Source organism: Bos javanicus, chromosome 9, assembly GCF_032452875.1.
Source record: "Bos javanicus breed banteng chromosome 9, ARS-OSU_banteng_1.0, whole genome shotgun sequence".
In the NCBI taxonomy this organism is placed as follows: domain Eukaryota; kingdom Metazoa; phylum Chordata; class Mammalia; order Artiodactyla; family Bovidae; genus Bos; species Bos javanicus.
In genome coordinates, this window is record NC_083876.1 from 42,970,810 (window position 1) to 42,997,635 (window position 26,826).

Consider the following 26,826-nt stretch of genomic DNA (forward strand, 5'->3'; position numbering starts at 1 on the left):
TGCTATAGATAACTATGAGAGATACGTTTTTGACACTTGCTATGACCAAATCAACATTCTGTACCACCAGACGTCTTTTTTCTTATTTTGATTTTCAAAAACAGAGAAGCCTGGAATGGGTCAAATCCCACCAGCTAAGTTGAAGGACTTAATTACCAACAGAGTGAAAAAAGCCTTTCAAATGGCCCTTGCTGCTTTCTAGCTATTAATACTATCAGCTCATCCGGTCTCACACAACACATTTTTAACTTTCTTCCTCTTTAGAAGACTTGACAAGGTAAGGAAATTAGTATGCCAATCCCCTTCTGACCTGTGAGGAAGCTGAAGCTCAAGAGAGGTTAAGGCCAGAGTATGACCAAGGTAACCCAACTTGGTACAGGCAAGAGCCTAAAAACCAGGACCCCTGACATATCACTAGGTCATGCTGCCCCCCTCACCATACAAGAGATCTTCAGCTTTCTATTACTTTCCAAAGAGCAATCAAGAGAAGACACTGTTTTACTATAAAACTTGTCATTATCTTCCCCAAGTTGGGACATTTGGTTTAGAGGGCATTAGCCCACTGTGTCCCCCTTTGTCTGACAAAGCAATAAAGCTATCCTTTTCTACTTCACTTCCACCCTCCTCCCCGCAACAAAAAAAAAAGGAAGAGAGGGAGGGAGGGTGGGAAAGAGTGGAAGAAAGGCACAGGGAGGTGAAGAGAATCATGGTCATTACTATAATTTACTAAAATAAAACTCTAACTCATGGTGAGATTAATTGTACTAATTATTTTTACTGATGTAAAAGCGTAATTAACAAATGGTAAAATAGGAAAATTCCTTTTGTTACACTGCAGAGTATTTATTATTTCTTCCTGGGAGTTTATTTAAGCTTTCAAATAAAAATCAATTTTTCCTGAGTTTTCTGAAATCGGAGCTGATAAGGCTACCAGACTCACGGGCCCAAATATCGCACTGCTTTGGGCTATAGAAGTTTCCCTTCTGCCAGTTAACCTGAATTCTCAAGAATTTCTGGAGGGCAGATAAAAAGACCCCAACAAAGTCTTTTTACATGACATAGTCTAACAAGTCTCCTATTTGAGCCGACCCTTCCAGTGCTAGGAAACTGCTCCTGAGAATCTACAAATCAGTTTATTTCTGCGGATGCCCTTTTCTAGATGATGTGTATATGTGTGTCCTTTCTATGACTGCTCTTGTTTTTTCAGTCCCTTTTACACTTCCCTGTGGCTCAGATGGTAAAGTGTCTGCCTACAATGCGGGAGACCCAGGTTCAATCCCTGGGTCGGAAGGATCTCCTGGAGAAGGAAATGGCACCCCACTCCAGTACTCTTGCCTGGAAAATCCCATGGATGGAAGAGCCTGGTAGCTATAGTCCACGGGATCGCAGAGTCCGGACATGACTGAGTGACTTCACTTCACTTTACAACACTGTCTTGACAATTAAAATAATTGGCCTCTGATGCTTTATTCTCTTCACTGATAAAAAATCTGTGTATTTCCTACTTTCAGCTGAAAAGTACACCATCAGCTTAAACCAGAAAGGGTCATTACATTCTTTCTGTAAAGAGTCAATGTAAATATTTTAGGCTTTGTGGGCTACATAAGGTCTCTATTATATATTTCCCTCTCTCTCTTTTTTTTAAAAAAAGCCTCTCAAAATGTACAAGCCGTGCTTGTGTGTTAGACAAAAGGCTTGTGGCTGCCTTCGTCTGTCAAACCCTTGACCTAAACAGTTAATTTTAAATGGGCCCGAAATAAACCATTTGGAATTAGTTGGAACAACTTTACTATCCAGACCTCTGGAGACAAACTGAAGGGAACTCAGGCCAACATGTTGGTAACTGAGAAAGGTCGATGGAGAAAGGGGGTCGTCCAGTGCTGCTGCCCTAAGGAGAGGAAGGAGACCTGGACTCAGCTTGGTTTTGCCTTAAGCCTGAACCCAGGGAAGCTGGTCGATGGGGATAAAACTGAAATAAAGACACTAAGAACAAGGTCAGTTTATTTTACTCTCCCTCCCAAGGCTGTTAACCTGGGAAACAGTGGGCTGATCATGTAAACTGTCTCTGAGTTTAGTTCATTCATTACAAATCTCACTCTTGCTCATGAGGTCAAAAAGTGAATAAATCAAGGCTGAGAGGGAAATCCAGTCCAAGGGAAGCGTCTTCAAGAGCCACAATGCGGATCCTGACTTGCACAAAACTGCTCAGCATCTTCTACAAATGGTGGGAGAACTTTATTTTAATACAAACATCTTCTTTTGAACCTGGCCCCTTCCTGCACCACTACAAAGCAGCTTTGTCACTGAAAAGCAATCCATTTATTTGAGCATACTCTTTTTAGGCAATTGTAATTTTTTCCACCGTCGTAACACCACTCTGTGCTTCTCACTGCTGGTCTTCTCCTCCAGCACTTTTTTCAGGATAATCCTCATCACTGTCTCTGTTTCTGCTTCTTTATCCTCTCCAATAAGAAGATCCAACGTATCTCCCACTTTCACCTGAAAATTAAAAAGAAAACAGAGCTGTCGTTTGGGGAAATGCAGGCCAATGCAAACATCTCTACTTTGGGTTTTCCCCAGAGAACCAGTCCCTGGCGGGGAGGTACTCCTTTGAAACAGTCACTTATCTTAGTGCCTCCAGGTGAAAGGGCCTCCCTCTCTGGGAAGGTGCCTCAAACCCATGTGGCTTAACATGGACCAGTGTCACTCCTTCAGGCTGAGACAGCTAGCTGCTTGAGGATGGGCCCTGTGTGGCTCTGATTTTCATCCCTATTGCATGACTTAAGGAAACTCTTGAATGGAAGCATTTATTTTGGTAACAATGGCAAAAAACAAAGGAAGCGGGACATAATTTTAGAGAGTATGAGCATAGTAATTACTACAGGCACTGGGAAGACACTGAGAAGACAATTTTCAGTATAACACATTCACTGATTTCAACCCAGATAAGCTACATCATTGCATACAGGGCATAATTTGTTGGAAATTCATCACAGTGCAACAACAGCCGTATCTCTTTAAGAAATGGAAGTAAAGAAACTGCTTTCCGGTACTGGCTAGCCCCAGGGATGACACATCATCAAGAAGAGACAGGACTCCATGAACAAGGATGGAATGCCCCAGAAAAGAGGATGCTGACCTGGGTTAAAAGGGCTGAGATCAAACCCATTTTTATCCAGAGAGGAGCTCTGGCTTGAGTGAGTGCAGGACATGCCCTGGGGGGCAGTCACATTCGTGCTGCCCGGGTGCAAACAGCCCGAGACAGACACCGGGTCCTGGCAGCTCAGTATCCAGGGCATCTGCCCAGTAACTCAGGAAGGGGCTAAACTGACCCAGGTGCAATATGCGGCTTTTGCTACAACACAATCCAGGGTGACCAGAGGCCATCTCAGACCACTCACCACCACTTCCGAGCCCGGGACGGGCACAGGGTTGAAGAGGCAGGACAGGAAGACAGGGAGGGACCCACATGTGTGGGCCACGGACCCTTAAGTGGGCATAGGTACCCATTTAAAAGGTTGCTTGGGGGCTTCTGTTTAAGAAGCCATCGTGCCAAATGCTTACGTTTACTGCATTTTCCAATGAATACTCCCTAAGGCGGTCCTAACTTCATGCTGTTGGAATATCTGTACTTCACTAGGGCAAGCAACCCACTCAAGACATCCGTAGGCCCAATACTCAGTCAACAGCGTGGGAACGCACACCTGCTCACCACAACACCATACCGGTCAATCCTGGCAGCTGGATATAAAACTCACAAGTGAAGTGAAAGTCACTCAGTCGTGTCGAACTCTTCATGACCCCATGGACTATACAGTCCATGGAATTCTCAAGGCCAGAATACTGGAGTGGGTAGCCTTTCCCTTCTCCAGGGGATCTTCCCAACCCAGGGATTGAACCCAGGTCTCCTGCATTGCAGGCAGATTCTTTACCAGCTGAGCCACAAGGGAAGCCCAAGAATACCTGACCCAGGAATCAAACTGCAGTCTCCTGCATTGCAGGCAGATTCGGGAAGCCCAAAACTCAAAGGGCTGATTTTAAACCATTAACTTTCTCCCCTCTGGGCTGAGAAGCAGAGAGACTAACACCATAGTGAGGCATGATGACTGCTTCTCTTTGTGGGTATGAGGGCATCATCTGGGCCAGATGCAGGGGCAGAGGGGAGTCAGTTCTCCTGAAGTTCTGCTGGGTTCAATTTTTAAAAAATGACCATGTGGCCAACCTATATAGGCATTTAAAATCAATGTTCAGAAATACAAGACTTGGAAACGCTGCTTTACCTTTTTTGGCATAACTCTGTGTCATTAAAATTCCTTTTTAAATAAAGGAATACATTAATGCACATGATACAAGATGTAAAAGGTATAAAAGGATATACAGAGAAAAATCAACCCGTTATGTATCCTCAGCAGCTGGGCACAAGCCCCATGGAGCAGGCCACGGAAGGGGAGGTGTCCTTCATTCCCTTCAACTGTGGGAGACAGCGCAGTAGACACAAAGCAAGACTGGCTGGGATTAGGGGCTGTTCCAAGTATCTACATTTCCAATCTCCCCTTAGCTGCAGTTACTATGGCTACCAGGCCTCCTAGTAACAAGGCAGCCGTGTGTTAATGCTGGGCCCTTCCTTTGCTGACCCTCAGGAGAAATCTGGAAGGCAGCCAAGACAATAGAACACCCAAGGCAGAATGAAGAAGCAGCAATTAGACTGTAGTTAACAATATCGCAAAGCAGAGGGAGAAAAAACAGATCTGTGGTATCTGCAAATGAGGCCCTGACAGAGGCATCCTGCACCAAGAACAGGTCTTGTCTTAGGAACACTGCGGCTGGCTAGAGGGGGCTGGGCTACACAGGGAAAAGCAATTAAGGGACAAGAAGGACTTGATGTCCAGATGCCCGTCTGGAGTGCCTGACTTCCTGCAGCTCACAGAGCAAGGGCTGACACCCGAAGTCTGAACCTGCCAGGCTGGGTGCCTTCAGAGGAACAGTGGCCTTGAGACTTGGTGGCCAAGAAAAGCACTGGGGATCCCCTCTTCAGTCCACCCAGCCACAAGAACCACTCAGCACAGGATCAGGGCCTCTGAAGACAGCCTCCGTGCTCATCTAGGTCCACAGCTGATGGCTCACACCCTCCCACGTCCCAGGGGAACGGGATGCAGCTCACGTTCTCCGATCCCAGGGTTGCTTTGAAATACGAGAGAAGCTAAAATAAAAACCTTCAAAAGTGTGTCTAACTCCGCTAGAACATTTATTCCCTGGACACTGACTGGGAGTTATATTCTGTCTGCTAATGCCTCAAGGGTCAGTGTCTGCCACACTTTTTAAGGGTCTCTGCCATATACTTTTTAAAACTGTCTTGTTAACTTTTACTATCATTATTATTTTTCCCAATTATGAAAGTGAAACATACTCATAAAAAATTCAGAAAATAAAACACATGAACATAACTCACAATGCCCACTCAAAGATAAATGCTGCTGCTGCTGCTAAGTCACTTCAGTCGTGTCCGACTCTGAGCGACCCCACGGACTGCAGCCCACCAGGCTCCTCCATCCATGGATTCTCCAGGCAAGAGTACTAGAGTGGGGTGCCATTGCCTTCTCCGATTTTAATCTAGATATATGTATATATGTAACTTATTTTTACAAAAATACATTTTTATAAGAATATGTATCATTTATTATAACATCAGATACTAGAAATTCATTTTCTTGTAACACTTATTAATGATTCTGTCATAAAACAACAATATCAACAGGGCTATCAGGAAATATAGAACCTTTTTGATGGCTGCTCTGCACACAGAGCAGTGTAACTTCTGCTGAGCTGAACAGAATCGCACATCTGCTCAGGTTACAGCAGGCCAAAGAAACCTCTACATGGATCAAACATTTCTTTTTGGCCTGATTATTATGATTTCAGAGAGGCTAACATTAATAACTTAAGAAGTTTAATTAATAGATTTTTTCTAGTTCTGATAGTGACTTGTCTTAAAATTTTAAAGAAAAAGAGGAAGCTTCATCTCAAAGTCATTATGGCTACAATCAGCAAGTGGTCTGTGTGACTGAAGCTGTGTGGCTAGGCCTGAGGGAGACCTTCAAGGTGGTAAGACAGACATACCTGAGGAGCCACTGATGCCCCAAGGAAGGAGCCCCAGGGGAGACTGGGGAAGGCGTTAACTGAGTACAGAACAACACACAAAAATATTTGGTTGTCATAGTATCTTACCGTTCTGCTTTTCTTCCATAGTTTTTCCCCATTCAGCCTGAGTTCACCTTTGTAGAATGCATCTTCCACTTTGCTTAAAAAAAAAAAAGTCAAAGTACTTTAAAATAGAAATATATTCAAGACAATTATATAATTTTGAGGAAAATACTGGCTATTAATAATGCTTTTCCTGACAGTGACCAGCCTACTCACAAAATCTCCATTCTGGGCATTGGGAAAGTGAAAGTCAACTGCTCCTATATGAATCTAAACAGGGAGACCGAAGGGCACTGCTGAGTAGATGTGGCTGCTGCAAAGATCTGCTAGAGTGAGATGGCAGGTAAGCAGCGCTCTGCTGGGACTTCACGCAGGTGATAGCTCCCGTGATCCACGACAGTCAACATGAGTGGGTGCTACCTTCCCCTCACATGCTCTGAGAGAAAAACCAGTTACCACACCTGTGGTGAGGCTGTTAAGAAACCCTCTGCTGATCTGCACTGAGGCTGGGGAAATGCCAATCCAGCCACTGCTGATCTCTCTGAATTTAATCAGTGGAGCGACTAGACCAAGGCAGATACAGACAAAAATGAGTGCCCTTTCGTCTTAACGCTCAGACTCCTGGTGATTGATGTTGGGGGTTTTCCTAATAACAGTACTAGCTACTACTGTGAGAGACAGGGAGGCCCTTAACGAGCCTGCCAGACTTTACAGAACATTGAAGTCCTGATGAGGGTGCCTGTGCGCTCAGAGTCATCTTTATGAGTCTTTAAGTTTCATGGATTAAAAAACTAAACTATGCCATTAAATTAGGACATAAAGGTACAAATTAGACAAAGGAATCTTAATTTCTTATTCATATGACAGTTCTTACTTTGCATGCAGTATGCACACAATGATTGCTAAAGGAATGAATGAACAGTGACGATCACTATTATTATATAATAGGTCTAGCGAAGAAACAAGGAGATTAAAGAAACCTTGAAGGTTATGCTTAATATCTCCATACACTATATACATGAACGCACATAGTATTTTCATCATCATAGCTAACATACATTGAGAACCCAGGTGCCACACATTGTTGTAAATGCTACAGGAAGATAGACTGACTTATTTAATCCTAGCCACCACCTTCTAAAGCCAGTTCTATTAGCCTTATTTTACAGATGAGGGAACTGCACAGAGATTTTAAGTATCTTGTCCAAAGTCACAGAGAGCCAGGATTAAAGCCCCGGTAGTCTGGGTACAAAGCCTGCAGTTTTAACCACCACATTATGCTGCTTCTAAGATATACCATCTCACGTAGCATTTGTGAAACCCAGGTGCATTCTATGCTTGCTATATACATCTAACATGGTGATTCCTTTTTTCCTCAAGAAGCTGTTTTTACATCAGTGGTTCATCTTACAGTTGACTATGTCTTAGAGTCAAGGAAACACGGCACATGGGATTTGCAGGCAGTCATTTGACTTCTTTGGGAATTAGTTTTTTCACGTATAGAATGAAATAATTGGACCAGGTTCCTGTAAGATTCTTTCACATCTGTGGTTACCCTTCACTGTAATATGAGCCATGTGATTGGTAATGCTGCTTTAAAACAACCAAGAAGACAAGTGATTTTTGTATGAAAACGCACATACTTCCTTCCGATATCTAGGCCCGTCTTCAGGATAACGTCATACCGGAAAGACTGTACTGCTTTGTCCAGGTCTTTATAGTCTTTGACCTCACTGGGGTTGTCCTCGGGCTCCTCTTCCAGCTCACTCATCTCATCCCTCTCTTCATCAGAGTCCCCTTCATCTTCCACTTTTTGTAGAGTCTTTTTAGTGGATTTTTTAGAGCTTATATTACTTTTGAGTCTTATGGAAAATGGAAAAATATATTCCGGAGATATTAAAAGCCCTGGGAGTCTCAGTGAGAAAATGTTATGGAGGAGTGTTTTATAATTTGATGCATTTAACTTGGCACTAGACAAATACAAGTATCGATTCCAGGAAGCACAGCCTTTATGTGAAGGTGTCCCTCGAAGTGCTCTGCAGAGTCCAATCCAGGCATCTGGCTTTCTTAAAATGCTGCTGGGCAGTCTGACACTAGTCATAGCCATGGCACATACTACCTGAAACAGACAATTCAGATTTAGTTCACAAGTGTGGTATCTTGGCATTCTTACTACATAAACCATGCACACTGTGAACACGTTACAGCTGATACTGTACCATGTTCCCTCCTACAAAAGGCCATGTTGGGTCCACACGAACCAAGGCCATGCACACTGTACCTGGTGAGTCTTCTGGCTGTACTTAATGTACTGACCTGATAGGACAGTCATGAAGGTCAAACTGGATGCTAATACATGTGAAAACACAGGTTCCACTCTTCTCACTCCCCCAAATTAGTTTGGGTACTGACTGCTCAGTGCTTTCCCCACCCTCTTTGGCTATGTCATGCAGCTTGCAGGATCTCAGTTCCCCAACCAGGGATTAAACCTGAGCCCCAGCAGTGACAAGTCCAGAATCCTAACCACTAGGCCACCAGGGAATGCCCTTAATGATTTTAGAGAAAAAAAAAAAAATCTCAGAACAAGAAACACTGTCTACTGACATACATTACAAGCTTACAATAATGGACTTTGCCAAGGATACTAGATCATCACTTTATAAACCCAGAGTAAGTCTCTCAACTTTCAACCTCCAACTACAGCAAATCAGAGCTAGGAATGAGCAAATTGTACAGATCTGCATTCTACCCCCTTTCACATCTTCTTCCTAATAGATTCATTAGCTAGCAGAGAAAGAAAGGGTAGGTCACAGAGAGCCAGGATTAAAGCCCCAGTAGTCTGGGTACAAAGCCTGCAGTTTTAACCATATTATGCTGCTTCTAAGATATACCATCTCACGTAGCATTTGTGAAACCCAGGTGCATTCTATGCTTGCTATATACATCTAACATGGTGATTTCTTTTTTCCTCAAGAAGCTGTTTTTACATCAGTGGTTCATCTTACAGTTGACTAACTGTAATCACCACTAACTAGGTGATTGTTCCCTGAGGCACTGAGGCACAGTCATGCCACATGTCCTGTATGCTCCACTGCGAGAGGCCTCCTGGAAGACTTCACCTGGTTTCCTCTAGACTTTGTCCCAGGCATCTTGAACCTTGCATGTTGTATCATTTTCTGTTGTAAATCATAGCCATGACCCATAGCTGAGTCCTGTTGAGTCTTCCCAGTGAAATCAGTGAACCTAGAGGTGGTCTTGCAGATCCTGACATAGTATCTGACTGCCTATTCGACATATCCATTTGGATGCATAACAGGGACTCCAGTCTTAATTGGCCCTGAAACAAACTCTGATATATCTGCAACCCCAAATCTGCTCTAGCTGCAGCCGTCCCCATCTCAGTTAATAGTAACTCCACCCTTCTAGTTCCTGAAAAGGAAAGCTTTCAGTCACTCTTGACTCTTTCCCCCCTACTCAGATCCATTATGTCAGGAAATCATGTTGGCTTATCTCCAAAACCAAAACATTTGGTTTCCCTTTCACAATTACCACTGTTACCACAGATTCAGGCCCCGGTCTATCATCAGGATGACTACCAAGGCTCCATCACAGTCTGTTCTCCATACAGCAGTCAGTCAGATAGACTCTTTTAAAAAGAATTTGTATCACGTCTCTCCTTCCCTCACAATCCTACAAAAGCACTGAAAAAGCAAACTCCCTCCCTTGCCCTATAGGCCCTGTGATCTGCCCCCTCCATTTCCTCTCTGACCTCATCTCCCGCCTCTCTCACCCTTGCTTACTCAACTCCTTCCTGAAGATCCTCGTACACAACAGGCAAACTTCTGAGTAAACTCCTTTGTTCCAGGTGCCCTACTACACCCTTAGTCCAGGTTATCTGCAGGGATAACTCATTTTTTAACTCAGTGAAGTCTACTCATTCCAACTCCATTTAACAGGTATCTTGTCCTCCCAATCTCCCCTGTTCTACTTTCTTCCATCATAGCATTATCTACTATCATGTTATATAATTTACTGGTTTTGTTTTTGTTTTTTTTAAATGACTCTGCTAGTAGAATATAAACTGTTACCGGTGCTATTTTCCTCTGCTCAAGCCCAAGTGCCCAGAATAGTGCCTGGCACGTGGTAAGTACTTGATTAAATACTGTGAAGTGAAAGCACAGCAAAAGAACCTGTGCGTTAGAATGAAGAGCTAAGAGGGGGTTGGGTTGACGGGTAAGAGGTGAGATCGCCAGGAGCCTTCCATATCAAAGCGTGGACTTATCCAGAGTGTGTGAGAGTTATAGAAAGATCTTAGGTAGGGAAGTGATCCGACAGTAGTGCTTTTTAAGATTTCTTTGGCGCGACAGCGTGAACATAAAGGGATGATCGCGGCAGGAGGCCTGAAGGTGGTTTTGACTGAGATCTTCAGGCGAGATATAAAATCTGTGAACTAACCAAAGTCTGTAAGAACAGCAACTACCTGAATGCAGAGGCGACGCTGTCCTGAACCCGCGGGACACTTGGAATCGCTCCACGTTCCTGAGCCCGTTAACTACTCCGAATGGAGAACCTGATTGAACTGCTTTTAGGTCAATTGCAACTAAAAATCTCTTGGCTCAGAGGCTGACAAACTGCTGAGACAAGGTCATGTTCCCCTCGCTCCCTCCCTACCCCCTCGGGCTGCGCACCTTCGCAGGTTCTCAAGGTCAAGGGAAACTGGACACCAGAGTCCTCGAGCTTGCAGTCTGCGTCTGCAGCCAGCAGGAGCAGCCAGACCCAGGAGCGGACAGCCTTGGCCCCCCGGGTCCACGGGGCGTCCCGAGCTGGCCGGGCCGGGGCAGGACGCGAGACACTCACGCGGAGCCCTGGCGGGAGCGCAGCCAGGGGAGGGGAGCTCGCCGCTCCTGTATTTCCCACGTGCGCGCGATGAAGCAACAGAGGGGGGAGCGGGCCTGGGTCACCGCTGGCCCGGCAGGGGCGCAGTTACCTGTACGTCAGCGCTGCTCCTCCCTCCCCGCCCCCCTCCCAGCGGCCTTGCAGACCGCCTGCCTCCAGGCCCCGCCCTATCTTTGCCCCGCCCCTTCCGTCGGCGCCGGCGCGTTGAGAGCGGGCTGGGCGAGGCGCCGGGGCGCGGTGATGGCGACGCAGCGACCTCTGCTGCAAGCGGTATCTAGGAGGACTGCGTGGGGAGTGTGGGCGGCCTGGAGGACCGATTAGCTGTGAGCTGGACCGGAAGCCACCTCCGGGTGATTGATTCCACGTGGTTGAAGAGAGTTTTGAGTTTTTTTTTTTTTTAGATAAGTAATTTTTTATTGAAGTCTAGTTGATACTCGTTTGTGTGTGTTTGTGAAGTCGCTCAGTCGTCTCCGACTGTTTGGGACCCCGTGGACTGTAGCCCGCCAGCCTCCTCTGTCCATGGGATTCTCCAGGCAAGAATACTGGAATGGGTTGCCATGTCCTTCTCCAGCGGATCTTCCCAACCCTGGAACCAAAGGGCCTCCTGCATTGCAGGCAGACGCTTTATCGTCTGAGCCACCAGGGAAGCCTGATACGTAATACTACATAAATTATTGGTGTACAAAATAGTGATTCACAATTTTTAAAGGTTATACTCATTTGCTGTATTCCCCCTGTTTTATAAAATATTCTTGTAGTTTATTTTAAAGTGAGTAGTTTGTGTCTCTTAATCCTGTATTTCTATATTGCTCCTCCCCCTTCCCTCTCTCTACTGTTATCCTGCTAGTTTGTCTTCTGTATGTGTGAGTCAGCCTTTTTATTATATTCCCTGGTTGTATTTTTTAGATTCCACATATAAGTGATACACAGTATTTGCCTTTCTCTGACTTATTTCACTTAGCATAATGCCCTCCAAATCATCCATGTTGTTGTAAATGGCAAATTTTCATTCTTTTTTGCAGCTGAGTGGTTTTCCATTGTACTTGCATCACATTTTTATCCATTCTTCTGTTGAATTAGTGTTTTATATTGTTTAAATATATATCCAGGAGCAGAATTGCTGGGGCACATGGTAGTTCTATTTTTAGTTTTTTTGAGAATCTGCCATACTGTTTTCCACAGTGGCTGCATCAGTTTACATTCCCACCAGCTGTGTACAAGGATTTCCCTTTCTCCAGTCCTCACCATTGTTTGTTATTTGTGTTCTTTTTGAGGATACCCATTCTGACATGTCTCTGATGGTATCTCATTGTCGTTTTAATTTGCCTTTCTCTGGTGATTAGCAGTGTTGAGCATATTTTCATGTGCTTGCTGGCAATCACATTTCTTCTTTGGAAAAATATCTGTTCAGTTCTGCTCCATTTTAAAATCAGGTTGTTTGGTCTTTTGATGTCAAGTTGAATGAACTGTTTATATATGTTGGGTATTAACCCCTTCTTAGTTATATCATTTGGAAAATTTTTCTTCCATTTAACAGTACCATTTGTGCAAAAGCTTTTCAGTTTAATTAGGTCCCATTCATTTATTTTTGCTTTTTATTTCCTTTGTTTTGGAAGAAGGATCAAAAAAAAAAATTGCTGTGAAGTATGTCAAACAGTGTTCTGCCTGTGTTTTCCTCAAGGAATTTTATGGTATCTGGTCTTACATTTAGGATTTAATCCGTTTTGAGTATTACTGCATATGGTATAAGAGAATGTTCTAATTGTGTTCTTTTTCTTGTAGCTGTCCAGTTTTCATAGCACACTTATGGAAGAGACTCTCATTTCTCCACTGTGTATTCTTAGCTCCTTTGTCATAGATTAATTGGCCTTTAGTGTGTGGGAAGATAGCTTTTAAAAATACTGTGAGCCTTGAGTTTTCTGAAATCACCAACCCCTTTGAACATCTTTGAGAGTTATAAATGTTGTCTCTAGAAAAATACATATATTCCCAAGAATTTATAACCTGCTTGGTTGCATTTGTGCAGTAAGCAAAGGCAGTTACAAATTATATCTGGTGCTGAAGTGATAAAACTTCATATATTATATGAATTTGTTGCAGGAAGGGGGACCCCTTCCAGGGCGCAAAAGTGGGCTCTTCTCTAACATTTGGAAATGAATTGTCCAAGGAGACACACATACTGACAAAGCAAAGATTTTATTGGAAAGGGGCACCTGGGCAGAGAGCAGTAGGGTAAGGGAACCCGGGAGAACTGCTCTGCCACATAGCTTGCAGTCTCAGGTTTTATGGTGATAGGGTTAGTTTCCCTGTTGTCTTAGACCAATCATTCTGACTCAGAGTCCTTCCTAGAGGTACATGCATTGTTCAGCCAAGAGGATGCCAGCAAGAAGGATTCTGGGAGCTGATTGTCTCCTTTTGACCTTTCCCAAAGTTTTCTGGTTGGTAGTGGCTTATTCCTTCTGTGTTCCTTACTAGGACCTCCTGTCCTAAAACGACTCATGCAAATAGTCACTGCGGTGCCTGGCCAGGGTAGGCGGTCGGTCAGTGTGCTTCCCCTAACAAATTCAGATTATACTGTTGACATTTTACACAGGTGATACACAGTTACATTTACTAGTTTAAGTCATTTGTAAAAGACTACAGATACACTGTTAAATCTGCCAGTAATAGGAGTTAATCAGTATTATTATCAACTGAGAAAACTGCTGTGTGATTATGCATGATTTTGGGAGGAGATAAAAGAATACAGTGCTATTGGATTACATAAAGTCAACTTAGTCGCTGGCCTTTAGAAAAATCAACACTTTGTTAGATGACTATTTTTTTAACTTTAAATTGCTAAATAATATTTTTAAAACTGCTGTGAGGTTAAGAAGTAGTTTTGTGTGTGTACACACGTATTTGTGATTTTTTATTTTTTTCATAGAAACTGGCCCCTGCTGTGGGACATTGTAGTTCTGACTAGTTTAGACCACCTAGAGGGCCAAGTTTACATTCCCTCATAGGGCTACACTAGGTCAGAAGAAAAGACACTGAGAATTGAACTGAGAGTTGAGCTTACAAGTCTGGACTCCAGCCTTTAATATAGCTCAAATATTTAATTTTACATATAGTGATGTCTAAATCAGAGCACTTTTAGTTTTATGTATAGGTGAGTTTTAAGTTATATTTTATTCTTTTAGCCACACCACTTGGCTTGCAGTATCTTAGCTCCCCAACCAGGGATTGAACCCAGGTCATGGAAGTGAAAATGCCAAGCCCTAACCAGTGGGCCACCAGGGAATTCCTTCTGTGACATTTCTTAAATTGTAGTTCTGAGAGTCAGGATGTCTCTGGCCAGAGGATCATAAACCAAGTGATCAGGGCTCTCTGGATTTATTGTGCCATCAAGAAACAACCTGAGTTATTATGTTTGTGATGCTATCTGTTGATGGACTATGACTTCTTTCTAGGTTTTTTGTTGGTTTTTGGTTTTGATATAATTGAAAATGTGCACATGAATTGCTTTTTTATTTTCAGGTTTTAATTTACTATCTTTTTAACAGAAGAAAATCAAACAGTTTAACATGTATACATGAGAGAGACCCAGAAAGACTAGGTCACCAAAATGGCTGAAATACCATTCTGAGCTAAAGATAAAAGAGGATGTTGAGGATGGGAAATTATAAGTGGTCAAGCAGGAGATGGCAAGAGTGAACATCGACATTTTAGGAATCAGTGAACTAAAATGGACCGGAATGGGCAAATTTAATACAGATGACCGTTATATCTACTATTGTGGGCAAGAATCCCTTAGAAGAAATGGAGTAGCCCTTGTAGTCAACAAAAGAGTCCTAAATGCAGTACTTGGTTGCAGTCTCAAAAATGACAGAATGATCTCTTCGTTTCCAAGGCAAACTGTTCAATAACACAGTAATCCAAGTCTGTGACCCAACCAGTAATTCTGAAGAAGCTGAAGTTGAAGGGTTCTATGAAGACCTATAAGACCTTCTAGAACTAACACCCAAAAAAGATTTCCTTTCATTATGAAATGAAGAGAAGTTGCTCAGTTGTGTCTGACTCTGTGACCCCAAGGACTGTAGACTACCATGCCCCTCCACCCATGGAATTTTCCAGGCAAGAGTACTAGAGTGTGTTGCCATTTCCTTCTCCAGAGGATCTTCCCAACCTAGGGATTGAACCCAAGTCTCCTGCATTGTAGGCAGATGCTTTACCATCTGAGCCGCCAGGGAAGTCTCCTTTTCATTATAGGGGATTGGAATGCAAAAGTAGGAAGTTAAGAGATACCTGGAGTAACAGGCAGATTTGGCCTTGGGGTACAGAATGAAGCAGGGCAAAGGCTAACAGAGTTTTGCCAAGAGAACACACTGGTCATAGCAAACACCTTCTTCCAACAACACAAGAGAAGACTCTACACATGGAAATCACCAGATGGTCAATACTGAAATCAGATTGATTATATTCTTTGCAGCCAAAGATGGAGAGGCTCTATACAGTCAGCAAAAATAAGACCGGGAGCTGACTGTGGCTCAGATCATGAACTCCTTATTGCCAAATTCAGACTGAAATTGAAGAAAGTAGGGAAAACCACTAGACCATTCAGGTATGACCTAAATCAAATCCCTTATGATTATACAGTGGAAGTGACAAATAGATTCAAGGGATTAAATCTGATAGACAGAGTGCCTGAAGAACTATGGTCGGAAGTTCGTGACATGTACAGGAGGCAGTGATCAAGACCATCCCCAAGAAAAAGAAATGCAAAAAGGCAAAATGGTTGTCTGAAGAGGCCTTATAAATAGCTGAGAAAAGAAGAGAAGCAAAAGGCAAAGGAGAAAAGAAAAGCTATACTCATTTGAATGCAGAGTTTCAAAGAATACAAGCAGAGATAAGAAACCCTTCCTCAGTGATCAATGCAAAGAAATAGAGAAAATCAATTGAATGGGAAAGACTAGAGATCTCTTCAAGAAAATTAAGAGATACCAAGGGAATATTTCATGCAAAGATGGGCACAATAAAGGACAGAAATGGTATGGACCTAACAGAAGCAGAAGAGATGAAGAAGAGGTGGCAAGAATACACAGAAGAACTATACAAAAGAGATCTTCATGACCCAGATAACCATGATGGTGTGATCATTCACCTAGAGTCAGACCTCCTGGAATGAAAAGTCAAGTGGGCCTTATGATGCATCACTATGAACAAAGATAGTGGAGGTGATGGAATTCCAGTTGAGTTATTTCAAATCCTAAAAGATGATGCTGTGAAAGTGCCACACTCAATATGCCAGAAAACTTGGCAAACACAGCAGTGGCTACAGGACTGGAAAAGGTCAGTTTTCATTCCAATCTCAAAGAAGGGCAATACCAAAGAATGTACAAACTACCACACAATTGCACTCATCTCTTACACTAGCAAATTAATGCTCAAAATTCTCCCAGCCAGGCTTCAACAGTACATGAACTGTGAACTTCCATATGTTCAAGCTGGTTTTAGAAAAGGCAGAGGAACCAAAGATCAAATTGCCAATATCCGTTCAATCATCAAAAAGCAGAAGAGTTCCAGAAGATTATCTCCTTTGCTTCATTGACTATGCCAAAGCCTTTGACTGTGTGGATCACAATAAACTGTGGAAAAGTCTTCAAGAGATAGGAATAGCAGACCACCTTACCTGCCTCCTGAGAAATCTGTATGCAGGTCATAAAGCAACAGTTAGACTGGGCATGGAACAACAGACTGGTTCCAAATTGGTAAAGGAGTATAGCAAGGTTGTACATTGTCATCCTGCTATTTAACTTTTATGCAGAGTACATCATGTGAAATGCTGGGCTGGATGAAGCACAAGTTGGAGTCAAGATTGCAGGGAGATGGTAGAAAGTGAGGAGGAACTAAAGAGCCTCTTGATGAAAGTGAAAGAGGAAAGTGAAAAAATTGTCTTAAAACTCAACGTTCAGAGAGCTAAGATGATGGCATCTGGTCCCATCACTTCATGGCAGATAGATGGGGAAACAATGGAAACAGTGACAGATTTTATTTTCTTGGTCTCCAAAATCACTGCAGATGGTGACTGCAGCCATGAAATTAAAAGACGCTTGCTCCTTGGGAAAAAAAGCTATGACCAACCTAGACAGCATATTAAAAAGCAAAGACATTATTTGCCGACAAAGGTCTGTCTAGTCAAAGCTATGATTTTTCCCATAGTCATGTATGAATGTGAGAATTGAACCATAAAGAAAGCTGACCGCCGAAGAATTGATGCTTTTGAACTGTGGTGTTGGAGAAGACTCTTGAGAGTCCCTTGGACTGCAAGGAGATCAACCAGTCAATCCTAAAGGAAATCCATTTTGAATATTCATTGGAAAGACTGATGCAGAAACTGAAGCTGCAATACTTTGGCCACCTGATTTGAAGAAGTGAGTCATTGGAAAAGACCCTGATGCTGGGAAAGATTGAAGGTGGGAGAAGGGGACGACTGAGGATGAGATGGTTGGATGGGATCACTGATTCAATGGACATGAGTTTGAGCAAGCTCTGGGAGTCAGTGATGTACAGGGAAACCTGGTATGCTATAGTCCGCAGGGTTTCAAAGAGTTGGACACAACTGAGCGACTGAACTGATTGACTGACTTGATACCAGTGGTTCAAGGACGGGGTTGCTGGTAAAGATCAGGGTGCGTGCAGAGCATGTACTCCTTTGTTCTCACTTCAGGTGGTCTCCTGATGAGGTTCTGTGGTTCTCAAAGAGGTTTTCAAACTGTGACCTCTGGAAAGAAGAATGATTCATCAAGTAGTTAACATGTTCCATTTGTTGGGTGTTTCAGTTCTGCCAAAGACTTCAAAGATATTGTTGTGTGTATTCTTTGAGGTGGATCCAGGATCCTGCCCCCCATCACACTGCTCTGCAGTGGAAGCAAGGCCTCTTAACCTCTGGACCACTAGGGAAGTCCCTGTGATGCTGAGCAAGGCCTCATGGGGCACCTGGACACGGAGCCCATTTTGTCCCCCATTTCTTATAGGCAAGACTCCAGCCTCCATGACTTTCAGTTCCAAACTACAGAGCAGTTGCTAATCAAGGGAAGAACAGCAAGGAAACCACCTGAGATGAGATTAAAGGACCAGAGAGGCTCATCAAGATTAGGAGACTAGACCACCTGAGACCCTGCACACACCCTAATCTTGTCAGCAACCCCACCCTTTGAAACTTTGCAGAAGAAGGAATATAAGACTGTTAATGCCTTGATCCTTATCATATACTCCTGACTATAAAACCTTTCCCTACTCACCAGGGGTGGAGAGCGGGTGGAGTTATTGAGGGGCACTAGCCTACTGGGTTCTCATTTTGCCTGGCAAAGTAGTGAAGTCACTGTTTCTGTTGCAGGAAGGGGGGCCCCTTCCAGGACCCAAAACAGCTCTTGTCTAACACTCAGAAATGAATTGTACGAGGAGACACATGTGCTGAGAAAGCAAGAGATTTTATTGGGAAAGGGCATCCGCGTGGAGAGCAGTAGGGTAAGGGAGCCCAGGAGAACTGCTCTGCCACTTGGCTGGCAATCTCGTGGTTTTATGGTGATAGGATTAGTTTCTGGGGTGTCTTTGGCCAATCATTCTAATTCAGAGGCTTTCCTGGTGACGCAAGCATCGCTAAGCCAGGATGGATGCTAGCAAGAGGGATTCTGGGAAGTGGACAAACACGCGGTGTCTCCTTTTGACCTTTCCCGAACTCTTCCGGTTGGTGGTGGCTTATTAGTTCTGTATTCCTTACCAGAATCTCCTGTCATAAAACAGCTCATGGGAATGGTTACTAAAGGGCCTGCCCAGGGTGGGTGGTTTCAGTCAGTGTGCTTCTCCTCTGTAACTGTCTCTGTATTTCTGGCGCATAGAGAGCCAAGATTTTGGCAACACCTGCACTGTTGTTTTTTGGCTGCTCCTCCCTGGTCTCTCCATCCCCTCCCTTACCTATTAGCAGTTGTTTGAATCTGCCCTTTGGGACTCGGCAAAGGTCATGAAGACTGGAGTCTGTTCTCTACAAACAGTGCCCAGGAGCCTTACAGGATCCTGCCTGGTTTCAGTCACATGGCCTTCTTCCCTGTCTGTATCCTGTGACTCTCAGTCTGCAAGCGTCCCAACCTCAGGCAGTTTCTAGACTGATGAGTGATGGTTCTCTTCTACCTGGAGATAGGAGGAGGAAGCTGTCATAAGGGAAAATTTACACACTTCCTTCAGGCAAGGGGCTTCCCTGGTGTCTCAGATGGTAAAGAATGCCTGCAATGCAGGAGACCTGGGTTTGATCCCTAGGTCCGGAAGATCTCATGAAGAAGGGAATGGCCACCCACTCCAGTATTCATATTCTTGCGTGGAGAATCCCATGGACAGAGGAGCCTGGTGGGCTACACAGTTCATGGGATCGCAAAGAGTCGGACATTACTGAGCGAGTAACAGTTTCACTTAGGCAAAAGGGGGAAGGAAGAGACCTTTTCTTGCATCTGCTGTTTCTTGCTGCTGCTGCTGCTGCTAAGTCACTTCAGTCGTGTCCGACTCTGTGCGACCCCATAGATGGCAGCCCACCAGGCTTCCCCGTCCCTGGGATTCTCCAGGCAAGAACACTGGAGTGGTTTGCCATTTCCCTCTCCAATGCATGAAAGTGAGAAGTAAAAGTGAAGTCACTCAGTCATGTCCGACTCCTAGCGACCCCATGGACTGCAGCCCACCAGGCTCTTCCATCCATGGGATTTTCCAGGCAAGAGTACTGGAGTGGGGTGCCATTGCCTTCTCTGTTTCTTAGTTGCCTTCAACTCAAAATAATCCTTATGTTAAAGTGAGATACTCTGATCCCCTTCACAGTTGTCTGTATCTTATCATTAATGATTAACACAGTTTGTTTTTTGTTTAAAACCTCCTTCCCAACCTTGAAGTCATGAAGGTGTTCTTTTATAGTTTCTTCCAACAGTTCTAGTTTTATCTTTGATATTTAAGTCTCTGTTCCATTTGAAATTATTTTTTTTTATGTATGATGAGGGAAAAAGATTCAATTTCATCTTTACTCATAAGAACCACTAGTTATCTCAACCTGTTTTGTTGAATAAGCATTCTTTCATCAGTGATCTGAATGACATCTCTGTCACATGCTGAGTATTCATACATGGGTGTATGTGTTTCTGAGTTCTCTGTTATAGTCCATTGGTCCCTATACCAAATCTACAGAATTTTAATATAACAGCTTTGTTTGAATTTGTGCCCCAAAACCAATTCTAAAAATTCAGCTTGTCCATGAAAGTTTTTTAAAGGGAGAATCATTTGAGGAGGGGGTCAGAGTCTTTGGGCTTTCCTGGTGGCTTATATGGTAAAGAATCTGCCTGCAATCTGGGAGACCTGGGTTCAATCCCTGGGTTGGGAAGATGCCCTGAAGAGGAACGGCTACCCACTCCAGTACTCTTGCCTGGAGAATTCCATGGACAGAGGAGCCTGGCAGGCTACAGTCCATGCGGTTGCAAAGAGTCAGACACGACTGAGAGACTTTCAGAGTCTATCATCTTCCACTGTTTGCAGACTTTCTTCTGGTTGGTTGGTGGTTAGGTACCAAGGTGGTGTTCCAGGAAGCTTGTGCTCAGCCCAAAGTTAGCATCCCCCGTGTGGGTGGGGGCCTTAGTTCCTACAGAAGAACTCAAAGTTATTGTTACATATAATGTATATTCCTTGAGAAGGAACCAGGACACTGCACTACGGTGTTTTTTTGACTGTTCCTCCTTTGTTACTGTATTCCCTCCCTTCTCTGGTTAGCAGCTGTTTGAATCTGCCCTTCAGAACTCAGGGAAGGTCAAGGATACGGAATGAAGTTTATTTCTTACAAACAAGCAATGGGGGAAATGGAACAAATTTATACCCGGGAGACCCCATTGGGTCCTGCTCTGTTTCGGTCCCTCCTTTTCTTTGATGCTCCTCAATCCTGAGAAGAACAGGTATGGGACAAGAAAAGGAATAACATTTTGAATAGAGAGGTAAATCCTAAACTCTGCAAAGGAACTAAATTTTCTGGGAATTCAGTTTCACTTCTTGCTAGTGTTTAGCAATGCAATTAAGTTGGATATATTGAACTCCTATTGAGCCGTGAACTCACTGTGTTCTCATTTATTATATATTGATGGTTTCTATGTTTGTTTTTCTGTATACAGTGGGGACTTTCTATGTGGACAATCATATTGCATATGTATGATAAGTTTTGTTTCTTTTTAAATCTTTTTACTTCTTAAATCCTTTTCTTGTCTCTGTTGGTTAAGTGCTCTGGTACAGTGTTGAACAAAAGCAGTCATAGTGTCATTCCTCATTCTAAAAGTAATGCTTATAATTTTTTTTTTTACCCTTAAAAGTAATAATTTGCTAATAATTTTTGGCATATACTTTTTTTCAGGTCAAGAAGCACCCTTCAATACTTATTTTACTATAGAATATTTTATATATTTTAATCATGAATGAATTTTGAATCTTATCAAATATCTTTTCCTCATATTGTGAGAAGTTTATGTGATTTTTCTCCTTTAGTATGTTAATGTGATAAAGTGTATGCATAGACTTTCTAATGTTAAACCATGCTTGTATAAACCCAACTTGGTCATTAAAAATTCCATTATGACATTTATATTTAAAGTGGTTTTCTTGCTGACAACATAGGAGAGTTGTGTTTTTTGGTTGACACTCTTGTGAATTTCATTTGCTAATATTTTGTGTAGGATTTATGTACCTATGGGCAAAAGTTGCCTCTTATCTTTCTTATACTATCTTTGAATAGCTTTAGAATCTCTGTATCAAGAATATTGCCTTTTTTTTCATACCCTGGAAGAATTTATATAAGATTGGAATAATGTTAATTCTTTAAAATCTGGTAGATTATATGTCTTGACTCAGGTGTATATGTATGTGTGTTTGTGTGCCTGTGTATTAAGATTTTTATTTATCAATTCAATTATTTTTTAAAATTGGACTATCCAGGCTTCCTATTTCTTGAATTAGTTTTAGGTTAAAATTTTGTCAATTATTTTCATTGTGTATATTTCCTAATTAAATGGCATAAGATTGTTCATAATTTTAAAAAATCTTTGAAAATTTCTGATGTGTTTGTTTGCCTCCTTTATTCTTTTTCTTGATCCATCTTGCCAGAGGTTGTCACTTTTAATAGTGTTTTTAAATATCCAACTTTTGGCTTTTAAAAAATCCTTTTGATTGTACTTTCGGTCTTTAGTTTCTTTTTTCTTTATCATTTTCTTCCTTTTATTTTCTATGGACTTATCTCATTGTGTTTTCCTAACTTCTTTAGCTAGATGCCTGTCTCATCAACTTTTACCCTCTCTTACTTTCTAATAAACAATTGAAAGTATACATTCCCCTCTAAGAATTGCTTTAACTTTACACACAGATATTTTCAATACTATTGTTTGTTTAATTTTTTTTTTGACAGACAAACATCAGGGTTTTTTTTTCTTTTCAATTCCCAAAACAAGGTCTAGCCAAGTTTATTGTTTAGTGGGCTTTTTCTTTTTTCAAGAGATGAATAGTGAGATTCAAAGTGTATACTACTGGCTACAACTGATATAATAGCTTGAAAAAATGATAATACAGAAGTATGAATATAATACAAAAAGACAAGATTTTAAAACTGTACTGTAGGAATATAACTATAATAAAGATACATTAAAGCCAGGAGTGTGTTACACTAGTTCAGAACAGAACTCATAAGGCAGTCCAAACTGATGCTATTAATAGTTAAGGAAAAGGGTCTGTTTTTAGGAAGCATGTCCGGACAGATACCAACACAAAGAAATGCCAGCAGTAAGTACCTGTCTCCTCTTGTTACTCAGTGAGGTGTCAAAAGGTGAAATAACTAGGTTAACAACTTAAAGTTTCTCCAAGGATTTGTAGTACTGCATCAGCACAATCCAGGCCTTAGGAGCTATGAGACCTTCAAGAGATTTCTGGCCTTCTTAGGTAAAGTTTTTGCATTTGTGTTTTTAAGACAATTCAAAGTCTTCCTGGTGCTCACTGTCACAGTAGTCCATCTGCCTCTTTTTCTTGTTATAAGCTGCAACTTGAAAGGGAACTATTTCCAAGGTGATCAGACCAGGGGCCATAGTCAACATTTGGATGCCATGAGTCTGCTCATAAAGATCCTTCCCTGTTTCTGGATGGGGCATGCCAGCCGAGTCTCATCCAACAATGTAAAAGTCGGTTCCCACAACCATCAGTGCTCTACAATGCCACTGGACCTCAGTTGGGACATGGGAAGATGGCCACCACTGTGGTCTCAAGATTGAGGACTCCTTCCTCCAGCACTGCAGCATGCTTCTAAGAGGGACATCATCATCCCTTGTCCAGCCACCAAGAGGGTGAGGGAGAAGGACAGGACACAGTTGCCCCTCTCTAGAAGCTGCTTATGGGTATCTTGCATTAATAGAGCATGGCCGTTGTGCACCGGGTTGTGTAATGGAAATGCAAAGACAGCATCTGCATTCATATCTTTAAACTTCTGCTATAACTCAGTAGGAGTAAAATAATACTGATCAAGACCATCATTCCAATAAATTCAATCTAAGACTTGAGGCTGTCCTTCAGTCAGCCAATCTCCTTGTTCCATAACCATCTTGATGTAAGGGTGGTTCTTGCATGTTTTTCCTGTTTCCTTGCACAGCGCTCCTCCTTCCTGTGCTCAAATAACTCTGGATTTCTGGATTTCAAAGAATAGCCACACAGAGGTCCTTGTATATCAGAGCAAATGCTGTGCAGCCATCTAGTCTCTTTATTTTCTTGAGTAGCTGTCAGGACTTTAGGGTGCTGACAAGTTAATGACAGCCTCATCCAGAAGATAATCGAAATGAAGGTACTGCAAGTACTCATTTTCTCTCATAAAGCCATTCAGTGGGGTTGCCCAGTCTTCTGCCAAAACCTGCACCCACTACATATCCACTTTATTAATTTTCAGTGCCAGTAAGGTTTCTGTATGTTTTTGTCAAATGAAGTTTATTTTCTGGCACATACAGTTCTTTCACTTCATAAGAGGCATCCACAATATCCCATTTCTGTAGAAGCTCCACAACCTGCTAAACATAGTCATTTGCATCACAGAAATCTGTTTTTAGCACCAATTCAGGGGCCTCTGGTTTTTCATATCAGAAAATATGAGAATCAATCCCAATGAAACCTTTAATTTCTCCAGCCCGTGCTTTTTTGTAGAGTCCCTTGACATCCCTCTGTTCACAAACATTCAGGGGAGCATCAACAAACACTTCAAAGAAAAATAAACTTGCACCCTTGTGAATGTGCCTTACATTGTTGCATTTCTCAGTATTGTTGTTCACTTGCTCAGTCATGTCTGACTCTGTGACCCCATGGACTGCAGCATGCCAGGCTTCCCTGTCCTTTACCATCTTCCAGAGCCTGCTCAAACTCATGTCCATTGAGTCAGTGATGCCATCCAACCATATTACCCTCTCTTGTCCCCTTCTCCTGCCTTCAATCTTTCCCAGCATCAGGGTCTTTTCCAATGAGTCACTTCTTCAAATCAGGTGGCCAAAGTATTGGACCTTTAGCCTCAGCATCAGTCCTTCCAATGAATATTGAGGATTGATTTCCTTTAGGATTGACTGGTTTGATCTCCATGCTGTCCAAGGGACTCTCAAGAGTCTTTAACACCACAGTTCAAAAGCATCGGTTCTTTGGCGCTCAGCCTTCTTTATGGTCCAACTGTCACATCCATACATGACTACTGGAAAAACCACAGCTTTGACTATATGGACATTTGTCAGCAAAGTGATGTCTCTGCTTTTTAATACAGTCTAAATTTCATAGCTTTTCTTCCAAGGAGCAAGTGTCTTTTAATTTCATGGCTGCAGTCACCATCTGCAGTGATTTTGGAAACCAAGAAAATAAAGTCTGTCATTGTTTCCATTGTTTCCCCATCTATTTGCCATGACATGATGGGACCGGATGCCATCATCTTAGTTTTATGAATGTTGAATTTTAAGCCAGCTTTTTCACTCTCCTCTTTCACCTTCATTCAGAGGCTCTTTAGTTTCTCTCTGCTTTCTGCCATAAGGGTGGTGTCATCTTCACATCTGAGGTTATTGATATTTCTCCCAGCAATCTTGATCCCAGCTTGTGCTTCATCCACCATGGCATTTTGCATGATATACTCTGCATATAAGTTAAATAAGCGGGGTGACAGCATATAGCCTTTACGTACTCCTTTCCCAATTTGGAACCAGTCCATTGTTCCATGTCCAGGTCCAACTGTTGCTTCATGACCTGCATACAGGTTTCTCAGGAGGCAGGTAAGATGATCTGGTATTCCCATCTCTTGAAAAATTTTCCACAGTTTGTTGTGATCCACACAGTCAAAGGCTTTGGCATAGTCAATAAAGCAAAAGTATAAGGTGATATAAAATTTGTGATACACACTAAGCCAGCATCTGCAAACAGCTTAGCTGTTTCCGCCATGCATCGAACATTCTCTTCTCTGTCTTCAGGACTAAAGCCAAGATTTTTATTGAAACCTTGATGAATGTTGTCACCATCCAAAGTGTAGCATGAAATAATATGGCAAACCAAGTACTCCTCTAAAGCCATGCTTACTGTGGTCTTTCCTGCTCCAGATAAGCCTGTTAGCCATACTGTGTAACCACAGAAGCCACCCGTGGTCCCCACCACTTGATCTCCCTTGTTCCTGGTGACATGGTGAGCTTGGTAGGTGATATTAGTTGCTCTCTGCATCCCCCAGTTCTGTGCATTGTTGCTCAGTTTAACTTTCTTGCACAGGCTACTGAGGACCTTCATGGCTGCACAGTGTGTGGGTGCGGGGTTCTCCTATTTTTTTCCTTTTTTTTCCCTTTTGGCTGCAACAGATCTTAGTTTTGCTGCGCGAGCTTCTGTCTGATAGTGGCTTTTGGACTTAGTTGCCCCACAGCATGTGGGATCTTAGTTCCCCAACCAAGGATCAAACCCACATCCCCTGCATTGCAAGGTAGATTTTAACCACTGAACCACCAGGGAAGTCCCTTCAATACCATTCTCTGGACCACAGTTGGGATTTCTGGTATAGATTGATTTATGGCAGGTAAATGAAAAATTTTGAGTACTTATTAAGTATAAGCCACTATGGTAATCACCCTAAGATATGAACATCTACAGGAAAGTAAATCTGTTGTATACTTCTGTTGTGACTTATTTCCTTGAAGTTCTGCAGTCCTAATATTTTCCTTTGCTATAAGGATGTTGAAATCAATAGGAATAAGACAATGTCAATAGTAAGCAAGGAAGCAAAGTGACCCAAACCTATGAAACAATGAAGAGAAACAGTCTCAGCCCCCAAATATACTTAAATACCAAGGATTATTATTCTTGCCTGGGAAATCCCATGGACAGTGGAGTCTGGCGGGCTGTAGTCCATAAGGTCACAAAAGAGTTGGACACAATTTAGCGACAAAACAACTAAGGATTATATTGGGGTAAATGGCATTTTTTTTTAATGTGCTTCTTATTTGTTCTCTACTGTATCCTGAAATAGAAACCAAAAATTCCAGTTTACTAGTAAAATGAAAAGGGGAAGTTCTTTGGCCAGAAATTTTCTCAGTTCTTTGAACCATATGGTTTGGAAGCTTCTGAAGGCAGCTTTTCATACTCTAACTCTATAATTTGTTCTAATCTTCCATGAATATGCGCCTTGCCACCATTCATTTTCTTCTGTCC

General features: G+C 42.5%; 1 protein-coding gene and 1 pseudogene across 7 annotated transcripts; both read right to left on the bottom strand.

Annotated features, from left to right (window-relative positions):
• Nucleotides 1–1,983: 1,983 nt before the first annotated feature.
• On the bottom strand, nucleotides 1,984–11,255 carry MTRES1 (mitochondrial transcription rescue factor 1). Of its 7 annotated transcripts, none has more exons than XM_061427680.1 (4): nucleotides 11,189–11,255; nucleotides 7,845–8,320; nucleotides 6,226–6,298; nucleotides 1,984–2,499 (listed from the first exon to the last, which is right to left on the bottom strand). In XM_061427680.1, the coding sequence occupies exons 2-4, from the start codon at nucleotides 8,306–8,308 to the stop codon at nucleotides 2,320–2,322; spliced, it is 717 nt and encodes a 238-aa protein (XP_061283664.1). In that variant the 5' UTR covers nucleotides 8,309–8,320; nucleotides 11,189–11,255; the 3' UTR covers nucleotides 1,984–2,319. The 7 variants fall into 7 exon arrangements, with proteins under 7 accessions (XP_061283664.1, XP_061283661.1, XP_061283657.1 ...); XM_061427677.1 differs by having other exon boundaries at nucleotides 7,887–8,320; nucleotides 11,059–11,247; XM_061427673.1 differs by having other exon boundaries at nucleotides 7,845–8,316; nucleotides 11,059–11,245.
• An 11,727-nt stretch (nucleotides 11,256–22,982) lies between these two features.
• LOC133254341 (bifunctional 3'-phosphoadenosine 5'-phosphosulfate synthase 1-like) lies at nucleotides 22,983–26,084 on the bottom strand (annotated as a pseudogene).
• Nucleotides 26,085–26,826: the final 742 nt, after the last annotated feature.

What these genes read in the sequence shown, in the direction of transcription:
- MTRES1 (XM_061427680.1), bottom strand. Translation starts at nt 8,308, where the DNA reads ATGGCTATGACTAGTGTCAGACTGCCCAGCAGCATTTTAAGAAAGCCA. An exon ending in GGCCTAGATATCGGAAGGAA is followed by an intron (nt 6,299 to 7,844) that starts GTATGTGCGTTT and finishes TTTTTTTTTAAG; the next exon opens with CAAAGTGGAAGATGCATTCT. An exon ending in TATGGAAGAAAAGCAGAACG is followed by an intron (nt 2,500 to 6,225) that starts GTAAGATACTAT and finishes TTTAATTTTCAG; the next exon opens with GTGAAAGTGGGAGATACGTT.